Source organism: Olea europaea, chromosome 6 (genome assembly GCF_002742605.1).
Source record: "Olea europaea var. sylvestris chromosome 6, O_europaea_v1, whole genome shotgun sequence".
In the NCBI taxonomy this organism is placed as follows: domain Eukaryota; kingdom Viridiplantae; phylum Streptophyta; class Magnoliopsida; order Lamiales; family Oleaceae; genus Olea; species Olea europaea.
Genome location: NC_036242.1, coordinates 7,416,639 through 7,426,252, shown reverse-complemented (window position 1 = coordinate 7,426,252; position 9,614 = coordinate 7,416,639). Strand labels below are relative to the sequence as shown.

Below are 9,614 nucleotides of genomic sequence, written 5' to 3'. Positions count from 1 at the left end.
TTAATTTTTGTATTCTTCAAAAGCTTCTTATTTTTGTATTATTTTACTAAAAAGTTTTGGTCGTTGTGAGGCATAACTTATATTGGAAAAACGCCTCAGTACTTATTTTCGCCTTTTTAAACATTTTTTTATTGGTCAAGTTGCACTGTGATCTTCCAATTGACGGTTGTCGGTTGTAATTATTGAATGACACTATAATGTTCCTTTTTTGGTTTGTTTGTTGGCATCACTACTGACCTCCATCCAGTGATCGTGTTTGATTTGTTCTAAAAGTGCACTTGCCCTGATCTCTAGGAGAAACATTTTGATTTTATTTCATGCCATTATTCATCTTGGCCTGTGCAAAAATTCGTTGTATGCATTTTAACTAAAGTCAAGAACTTGTAAGGTCTTCACCAGACATCTCGCTAATGGTTTTCTTCCTTCTCCAGCAACTGCTGTCATCTTCAATGGACAAAACTGTGAGGCTATGGGACTTGTCTAGCAATTCTTGTTTAAAGATCTTTGCACACAGTGACTATGGTAATTGCCTGTATCCCTTAGCTAAAAATTCTTAACTTCTGAGAGGTGAGTGCCCACAGTTCCTATTGAGGTCGTGAGGATAGGACTGGGATTTATTGTGGGAACCTCTTGTTCATGGAAATGACACTTTTACAGAAGTTAATAAATATTGGAATGATCCTAACCCTATGTTATAATTGTGTGAAAGGATCATGAATTTTTCCTCTCAAAGTCTTGTACATAAGTTTGTATTATTGTTTATACAACATGAAATGAACTAACAGAAAAGTCGTAGGAAACATGCCGGCTACAAGGTTGCCTAAGATCAATGTTTGATTTCATATCTTTTTGGGATCAACAGAACATGAGAAAAGCTTTAAGAGACTGGAAATTTGGTTGGCAAATGATAGTAATGAATTATTAACAATTGGTTCAAACATGAATATTTATTTTAGAGGGTAATTTTTATTCAAAAAAAAGAGCAAAACGGTCTGTGGCTTGAGAGTTTCAGTTACTCGCCTAGTGATGAGATGGTATTATGACAGTTTTAGTATATTGATGATTTTTGCATATGAATATTTAGACCGATTCCTATTTTACACATTAGTTTCATAAATCCGCTTGTTTAGTTGTAGTTTTATATCAGGGATTCTTTTGGCATGTTAATATCATTAACTCTATAAATAGATGACATAAATTCATCACTGATAAGTAGTCTGGATTCTCTTGACACAGTAACCTGCATCCAGTTTAATCCTGTTGATGATAGATACTTCATCAGTGGATCCCTAGATGCTAAGGTGCGCATATGGAGCATTCCTGATCACCAAGTTGTTGATTGGAATGATTTACATGAAATGGTCACTGCAGCTTGCTATACACCTGATGGCCAGGTTGGGCATACATTGTATTATAGTTACTACTTGATTTTGTGTTGTCCTTCCAGATATGCAAAGTTGTTTTCCCTATGCACGTGTTTCAGTTGGACTTAAAGTCCGTGTTTGTTAATTGATGAAGGGTGCGCTAGTTGGATCATACAAGGGAAGTTGTTGCTTATACGACACATCAGGTATGAATAATAGCTTCATGAAGAAAGATGAGATTCAGTTCATTGTAAACTAGTTATTCATGCATCATTCTATTTCCAGATAATAAATTCCAGCAAAAAAGCCAGATCAATCTGCAGAATAAGAAGAAATCTCATCAAAAGAAAATTACCGGTTTCCAGGTAATCAATTCATTGACTAATTGCAGTACATGCACCTTATGTAAGAGGGAAGACATTATTGGTGTTGGGTGGCGTACAACACTTTCTTTCCTTCAGGGGACAATAGTTTTTTGGCATTACAGTGATGTTCTTATAATTGTGAAATGCAAGTGAAAACCAACCTCTTCTTATGCTTATATGGCTTTCATCAATCAGTTTGCACCAGGAAGTACATCAGAAGTGCTTATTACATCTGGAGATTCACGAGTTCGAGTTATAGAGGGTGTTGATCTGGTTCACAAGTTCAAAGGTATGCTAGTGTACTGTATAAGATTCTGTAAATTTTTGAAGGTAGCAATGAGGTTTTCTTAAATTTTTTTAGATGGTTATAATTGTGAAGCTTGGTATCATTGATTACTAAGCATGCGAAGATTTTGACAAATCAGTCTATTCTTAGTGTCTATGTGCTTATTATGGACATTCGTGAAGGTTCTAATTTTGAAAAAATTTTGAACTGCTGACATGATTATTCTAATTATTGAACTCTGTTCAGTTTTGGTGTTTGCAGTTTTGATTTTGGTTGAAGGAAAGTTTTTCCTCCTAAGTTCTAGTGTTTTGTTCTGACATTTAGGATTTAATATATGGTGTACTAGTTGCAGTGAGTCACCTTTATCTTTCTTTATAATGTCATACATTTAGGAAAGTAAGGAATCTGTTTAGAAATAAAGCAGGCCAACAAGAAGGTGTGAGAACCATAACATAAGCTCCTTTTTATTTTTATTTTTTTATTTTTTTTTATTTTTTGGTTGGGGTGGGGGTGGGGAATGAGCGTGGTTTATTGTGGCTACACTCTGTTTTCCACACAGCTTTGCAACCAATTTTGAAAAAAGTGCCTTAGCTTTGCAACCAACCAATTTTGAAAAAAGTGCTTTAGTGACCGAATATATTTTAATTTGCTACTTTCTGTTGGCAATTGTATCCTAGTGTTTTCCTTGTCAGATCGCGAAACTGCACATTAACCTGCGATGTCCTGTATTCTCTGACCACATGTAATGTGAATCTTATGAAATATTAATCTAGGTTATTTTCCTTCTTGGGGGACTCTTGATGGTTTGTTTTGATTTATTTTCTTACTACGAGTAATTTTGAAAAAGCTGTTGATGTCAGTTATCATGGTTGTTAACACCTGAAGATGTTAATATCTTATAGAGTGTAACTTGATTATTTCCTTAATTTATTTTCTTTTCCTTTTGTTTTTATGTTACATGTGATTCCAAATCTGTGTCCTGCATGGTAGTTGTTGTCAGGCTACTGTTTTCTTCTGCTATATCTGATCCATGAATATTACTGATAAAATTTAGTATTCGGAATATTGAGGTCCTAGTTAGACTAGGCAATTTTTTTTCCTTTTTTGTTTTAAAAAAAATAAAAAATTAGGTGCATTTTTTTGTTTTCGGTGGACCGTGGACCTCTTAGGAGCACAGTTCTGGGTACCAGAAATGGATGACATCATGTAAATTGTATACTTCAGTGTGTAATTGGAGAGATTGGACACATCATCATTCAAAAAGGAGGATGCAGACATTTGAAAACGCTCCTCCTAATTACAGAAAGCAGGACACAGTATCTCGTTCCCAATTTTGTTCAGAAATTTATTTAGAAGAATGCCCTTTGTACAGAAAATTTTCCACAGAATTTGGCCAGATTACTCTCATGTGTGGGACCTACCGTGAATAAAAAATTACCAAAAAATACCCCCACATACGCCCCCTGTGTGTGTTCTGGCAGGCTTCTGTATGAAGCCTGCCTGTACACACAGCAGGGTTCCATCATTTTATGGGAAGATGAAAAGAGAGATTAATTTCCTGGGTCTGTTTTCAACATTTTCTTACCTTGGATTTTAGAATCTAATCACAATTAATTACTATGATTGGAATTCATTTTAATATGACTGATACATGTTTCCTCCACATGTTCCCTTTGTTGGGGGCCAGTTTTTTACGTAAGTAGAATTCGTCTAAGGAGAATTGTCTGAATTTGTGATCCAGTTGACAAAGTTAAGCTGTGCCACAATTATTATGCTGACATTTATCATTGCTTTTACCCAATCATGACAATTGATTTTATTTTGAAAAGTTGGGACTCTTATGGTTGGTAATTTCTTGCAGGGTTTCGTAACTCAAATAGCCAAATCTCAGCCTCCCTAACAGCTAATGGAAAATATGTGATCTCTGCTAGTGAGGATTCTTATGTATATATCTGGAGACACGAAGTTGAATCCCAACCAAACAGAAGCAAAGGTGTTACTGTGACCCACTCTTATGAGCATTTTCACTGTCAAGATGTATCAGTTGCAATCCCTTGGCCTGGAATGTGTGACGCATGGGAATTACATGACACTTGCTTTGGAGTTCAAAGCAGTTCTATTGATAATTTCGAGGAGGTTTCAACAGCCAACCACCCGCCTACTCCAGTCGAAGAACCTAATGATAGCGAGAGCTCACCATTGGCATTAGTCAACAACAGTAGTCCACTTAATGGCATGATTTCTAGTGATACAAAGAGCTACCTCTTTGATAGATTCTCAGTTATGTGGCCGGATGATAAATTTCTTTCGGCCACCAAGAACACTAGCCCTCGAGTTAATGCTGATTTGTCCAACTGGTTACACCAAAACAGGTCGGCATGGGGGATGGTAATTGTAACTGCAGGCCTCAGAGGAAAAATTAGGACTTTCCAGAATTTTGGGTTGCCCCTTCGAAATTAGGAGGCAAAGAATTCTCTAGGAGTGGCCTACAGATTTTTACACCTCAAAATTTGCAAAAATTGTACAGATATTTGGTGAGATGGGCAAAGATTAGCCAGTTCTCTATTTTTTTCTTCTTGTGACAGTTGCATCTGTGGCTCGAAAGCCTTCCAGAGGGCACTGATAAGAAGTAAATTTCTCATGATCGAAAAGACAAATGAAAAAAAAAAAAATGTAAAGACATTAAACATTGAGTTTAGAAACCGATTGATTGTCTGTAATAGGAAATTGTGGAGTGAAGATATGATTCTATTCCAACAGTTGTACATATAAACTGGTTGTGGTATAGTTTCCTGTATTTTTCATCAAATTCATCCAACATAATTTGAAATAGGCTCCCTGTATTTGTAATCGACATTTTTCATAGACCTTTCACCTCTCTTTAGCCTATTGTGTTTCAAGGGTTGGAAGCAGACCATGTATTGTGGGTTCAACAATTTAAAAATCCAATTTTTTTTTTTAAATAACATAACATTAATGAAAATAAATCAATATACTACTACAATTGAAGTCAGTCCGTTGCACTATTTGCATTCATGAGTTTATCTATTTACTTATTTTTATTTTATTTGATTTTTTATTATTATTATTATTAATTTTTTTTTTTCGAACACACACACACTTCAAGGGTAGAAGGCTTTAGTTTGTGCTTGAGCGTCTTATTTTGGTCTTGTCTGGTGCCTTAAGAATGGCTTACAACAGTGCAGTACAGATTACAAATTACATACTTTATCTGCTTTCACCAAAAACCAAGCAACACAAGCCTCAAATACAAGAGGGGAAGCCCTGTGCAACAGAGCCTATGCAGGTAGCACTCTTCCAAATACAATTACAACACAAACCCCAATGATGAGAAATGGATGACGGACCCCATGTGGGTCCACCGGTGTGCGATTCAGTTTATCCTATTAACCTTCGGTGTACATACCAAATGCAGCATCGATATGACTTGACCAATGAACAAGACGATTTTTTCGACCATTTTATCCTCTCTTTGCACGAAAATGTTCCCATCAAACATTATCCTAGGTAAATTTCTCCATCCCAGGCCCATAACTGTAGGAGTGGAACTCTTTTATCTTCTAATAAATATATCAGAGGAAATCTGAACTACAAAATCTGATTGGTTCCTTGTAGTTGATGTGGCGTATGTGTCCACAGAAAATTATCTTATCCTTGCTGCATTTCATATCCGAAAGTTCTGTCCATTTTGTCATATATCAGCCAACATTTTCATATATATGCATCCACCAAAAAGTATCAATTGATATTTAGATTTGTATCAAAGAAACATCTAATACTATCAAATTGAAATTCCATGGCTCTACAGGCTGCTGCCATTCTCCCCTCTGCATTTGCCATTCAAAAAGAGGTTCGTTGCCATCGCTTTTTGTGTACAAGCCTTTAATTTAATGCTTGCCATCTTGATTTTTGATTAATTCTGGTACTTTTCACAGGGAAAAAATAGTGCATCTTTCAAGGACTCTAACCTCTTTGGAATTTCAATCTCAGACCATGTCAAGGCTGACAAGGTATAAATTTCCATCTCCAGCTGAATAATGTACATCGACTTGATGAATCAAGATTCAAGATTATTAATGGAGATTGCATTTCTTGCAGAGAGAATTCATTTCTAGGAAGTTGTCCGTCGGGGCTATCAGAGCTGAGGCAGTGGCTACCTCTCCAGTTTTCACCCCTGCGACAGTTCAAAAGAAGAAAACACTAAGAAAGGGCACTGTGGTGATCACTGGAGCCTCCTCCGGATTAGGCCTGGCGACGGCAAAAGCTCTGGCTGAAACCGGAAAATGGCACGTAATTATGGCGTGCAGGGACTTCCTCAAGGCTGAGAGGGCAGCAAAGTCAGTTGGAATGTCTAAGGAAAATTACACAATTATGCATTTAGACCTTGCTTCCTTTGACAGTGTGAGGCAGTTTGTCGAAAACTTCAAGCAATCTAGCCGACCCCTCGACGTCTTGGTCTGCAATGCTGCTGTCTATCAGCCAACTGCTAGGGAACCTTCATTCACAGCTGATGGGTTTGAGCTCAGTGTTGGGACTAACCATCTTGGTCATTTTCTTCTTTCAAGATTGTTGCTCGATGACATGAAGCAGTCTGATTATCCATCGAAGAGACTCATAATTGTTGGCTCAATTACAGGTATAACATAATCATTAGTGCATAATTGATCTAGACAATGCCTCTATTACCAGCAATAAGTACATAGATGTATATCAGGGAATACAAATACACTGGCTGGAAACGTACCTCCAAAGGCGAATCTTGGGGATTTGAGGGGCCTCCAAGGGGGATTGAATGGATTAAACACCTCGTCCATGATTGACGGTGGAGATTTCGATGGAGCAAAGGCGTACAAGGATAGCAAGGTGTGCAATATGCTAACAATGCAAGAGTTTCACCGTCGTTACCATGAAGAAACTGGGATCACATTTGCTTCCCTGTACCCCGGTTGCATTGCCACAACAGGCCTGTTTAGGGAGCACATCCCCTTGTTTAGGCTTCTTTTCCCTCCATTTCAAAAGTTCATCACCAAGGGGTTCGTCTCAGAGGAAGAAGCCGGAAACAGGCTTGCACAGGTACAAAAGACAACAACCATGTAATTTGTGTGAAGCATAAACTTATATATCTTTTTTTGGTCAGTAAATGTAAATATGTAAGTACTCCGGGCATACACGGGCTTACACAACAAACATTACAATAGTAACGATCTAGTGATCCAAGGCTAAAAACTGAAAATGAATCAAAACATTGGGCTACAATAAAAACATAACTTTGTATACATGTATTTTGATCCATCTCGTGATGCAATCTTGCGTGTGGCCTTAGATCCTCGAAAATCTTATTTCTTCTGATGTAGGTTGTAAGTGATCCAAGTTTAACAAAGTCAGGAGTTTACTGGAGTTGGAACAAGGATTCGGCTTCATTCGAGAACCAGTTGTCTCAAGAAGCCAGTAATGCCGATAAAGCTCGTAAAGTATGGGAAATCAGTGAGAAACTAGTTGGCTTGGCTTGAAGGGTAATCCTCAGTCACTTCGTTCACTAATCATTGGTGCCATAGGCGAAGATTTTGGTTTGAATGCTTGCAGTTGTAATGGAAAAAGAAAACTCAACTTGTGACATTAAAGTTTGAATCAATAATAAAATCACTAATCTTTCTCTTGTTTAGTTTGCTATGATTGGAACATAAATTGCAGGTAACATTCATGAACATAAAGATTGGATTAACAAATTACAGGGACTGTAAGCTTAAACCAAAATCAAGTTTCAGATTATTTTTTGTACATCTGTGCTCATTTCTTGGCCAGAAAACAAAGAAAGATCAAATACTCCAAAATAACAAAACAGAGTGGAAAAGAAATTGATGGATTAGGGTTCATGAAAATTCCATTCTGCCCAATTGGCTTCACTTCCAACTCGAGGAATGCTATCAACCCTAGCATAATGATCAATTTTGAAATTAGCCCCACACACCACACCTTCACTGTCCACCCTTGGCATTGCCCTTAGCTTATTCATTGGGTGCTCAAAACTCATTAATCCTCCCTCACTGTGAAATATGCACCCTGTATCCACAAAATCAATCCTATTAATTCTCTTGAATTATCAATTAATTATGCAACTCTTATGTTGAGATTCTGTACCAATACCTGCTGGGAATGGTGCAAAAGATTTAGCACAGCTTTCTTTAATCGCCTCTAAATCATCAGAAATCACCACAGAACCATCTGCAGCTATGCCCCAATACAACTTAACTCCACCATCAGAACCCTGAAATCATAATCGAAATTGTACAGAAAGAAGCTAAATCTTATCTATGTGACGGTGTAATAAAATTTACAAGATGGGCCAAATACCAGTGCTGTAAAAACAGTCCCAACTCTGCTATCATAGACAACAAAGGCAAAGCTCCCATCAAGATCCTTAATAACCTGATCAGCTGGGTAAGGACCACGGTCCCGAAGTGTTCTATAAGCTTCAATCACAAGCATGGCCTCATTTGCATTTCTTGCTAATCCATACTGCTTAATCTGAGCACACAAATTGTTCAAACTCCCCATGAAAAGGCAATATATATCATCATACCCACAAAACAACCTGCCAACAAAAACCCATAAAAAATGTTGAAAATTTCCTCAAGCATAAAAACACTTGTATACGAATGTATACACGTATATATACCTCTGGTTCTGATGAAAAAGAGAATGGTGATCAGGTCGGACATAAGCAAGGACAGCAGCATCCCCAAAACTCATAGAGGAAGTGTTATTAGGGTGAGAAGAAAGGAATTCTTGGAGAGTTTCATCTGGTAATTTAGGCTTCTTTGAACTTTTGAGAGATGCAGGGCTGTTTAGCTCTTCAGGTGGATGAGCAAATGCCTGGTGAAATATGGCCAACATCTTTTCTTCGAAAGCGAAACTGATATTTTCTTGATCTTACAGAGAGAGTTTATTTTTTTCTGCGAGTGCGAAACAGATTTTATATACGGTCAGGGGCAGAGAGATGGTGGCGGTTTTGTCTTTTTGATTAAGAGCTTTGGCCTTTGGATCAACACGATGATTTATGATCTTGTAATGCGATATAAACATTTGACAGCAAATACCATAACGAAAATAAGCTAAAATTTTATTTATCGTAATTAACCTTTCGTTCGCAAATTGAACAAGGTCAATACTGTCGACAAGTGTTTTATACATTATGTAATAGTTGGTGTACCTTAAATAAAATTTTTAATATATTTTAATAGAAATTGATGACATTTAATTACAAAATTGATAAAAATTGAGAGGATTAACCGTTGACTTTAACTTAAATCCTTATCAAAATTTTACCAGGGGCCGAAGGAGAAATAGAAATTACAATTCTATTTACTTGCTACACTGTAGAATTGCAACAAACCAATGCACGCTTTGTTTTAGTAAGTGTGGAAAAGTCCAATCCCACGTGTAGGGTTTGGCAGAATGTCAGTTATCCTGATCTGGATAACCCTGACAAATTGACAAAAATATGAATCAGCAGTGACAATCCAATGTGCTTCCCATTTTTCTGTGGGCAAGATATTATCTCTCTCTCTCTCTCTCTCT

The 9,614-nt window shown here is 37.1% G+C and overlaps 3 protein-coding genes across 3 annotated transcripts in view; 2 read left to right on the top strand and 1 right to left on the bottom strand.

Moving 5' to 3' along the window:
• Nucleotides 1-4,772, top strand: part of LOC111395685 (WD repeat-containing protein 44-like) — an 8,693-nt gene extending 3,921 nt beyond the window's left edge. The window contains exons 2-7 of the mRNA XM_023021795.1: nucleotides 432-522; nucleotides 1,237-1,394; nucleotides 1,519-1,570; nucleotides 1,650-1,729; nucleotides 1,925-2,018; nucleotides 3,877-4,772. Of these exons, the coding sequence (XP_022877563.1) occupies nucleotides 432-522; nucleotides 1,237-1,394; nucleotides 1,519-1,570; nucleotides 1,650-1,729; nucleotides 1,925-2,018; nucleotides 3,877-4,475 (1,074 nt within the window). The 3' untranslated portion in view covers nucleotides 4,476-4,772. The remainder of the gene's footprint in view (nucleotides 1-431; nucleotides 523-1,236; nucleotides 1,395-1,518; nucleotides 1,571-1,649; nucleotides 1,730-1,924; nucleotides 2,019-3,876) is intronic.
• A 962-nt stretch (nucleotides 4,773-5,734) lies between these two features.
• On the top strand, nucleotides 5,735-7,692 carry LOC111395683 (protochlorophyllide reductase-like). Its single transcript, XM_023021792.1, has 5 exons — nucleotides 5,735-5,886; nucleotides 5,972-6,046; nucleotides 6,135-6,672; nucleotides 6,751-7,109; nucleotides 7,391-7,692. Exons 1-5 carry the CDS (start codon nucleotides 5,833-5,835, stop codon nucleotides 7,544-7,546), a joined length of 1,182 nt encoding a protein of 393 aa, XP_022877560.1. The 5' UTR covers nucleotides 5,735-5,832; the 3' UTR covers nucleotides 7,547-7,692.
• A 17-nt stretch (nucleotides 7,693-7,709) lies between these two features.
• Nucleotides 7,710-9,015, bottom strand: LOC111395684 (stem-specific protein TSJT1-like). The gene is made up of 4 exons (XM_023021794.1): nucleotides 8,713-9,015; nucleotides 8,388-8,628; nucleotides 8,181-8,301; nucleotides 7,710-8,096 (listed from the first exon to the last, which is right to left on the bottom strand). Exons 1-4 carry the CDS (start codon nucleotides 8,928-8,930, stop codon nucleotides 7,900-7,902), a joined length of 777 nt encoding a protein of 258 aa, XP_022877562.1. The 5' UTR covers nucleotides 8,931-9,015; the 3' UTR covers nucleotides 7,710-7,899.
• Between the last annotated feature and the right edge of the window lie 599 nt (nucleotides 9,016-9,614).

Bases quoted from the DNA above. Each gene is read 5' to 3' on its own strand.
- LOC111395684 (XM_023021794.1), bottom strand. From the start codon at position 8,930: ATGTTGGCCATATTTCACCAGGCATTTGCTCATCCACCTGAAGAGCTA. The intron at 8,629-8,712 runs GTATATATACGT...TTTTGTTGGCAG, and splicing joins CTTTTTCATCAGAACCAGAG to GTTGTTTTGTGGGTATGATG. The intron at 8,302-8,387 runs GTATTTGGCCCA...TTATGATTTCAG, and splicing joins GGACTGTTTTTACAGCACTG to GGTTCTGATGGTGGAGTTAA.
- LOC111395683 (XM_023021792.1), top strand. From the start codon at position 5,833: ATGGCTCTACAGGCTGCTGCCATTCTCCCCTCTGCATTTGCCATTCAA. The intron at 5,887-5,971 runs GTTCGTTGCCAT...TACTTTTCACAG, and splicing joins CATTTGCCATTCAAAAAGAG to GGAAAAAATAGTGCATCTTT. The intron at 6,047-6,134 runs GTATAAATTTCC...CATTTCTTGCAG, and splicing joins ACCATGTCAAGGCTGACAAG to AGAGAATTCATTTCTAGGAA.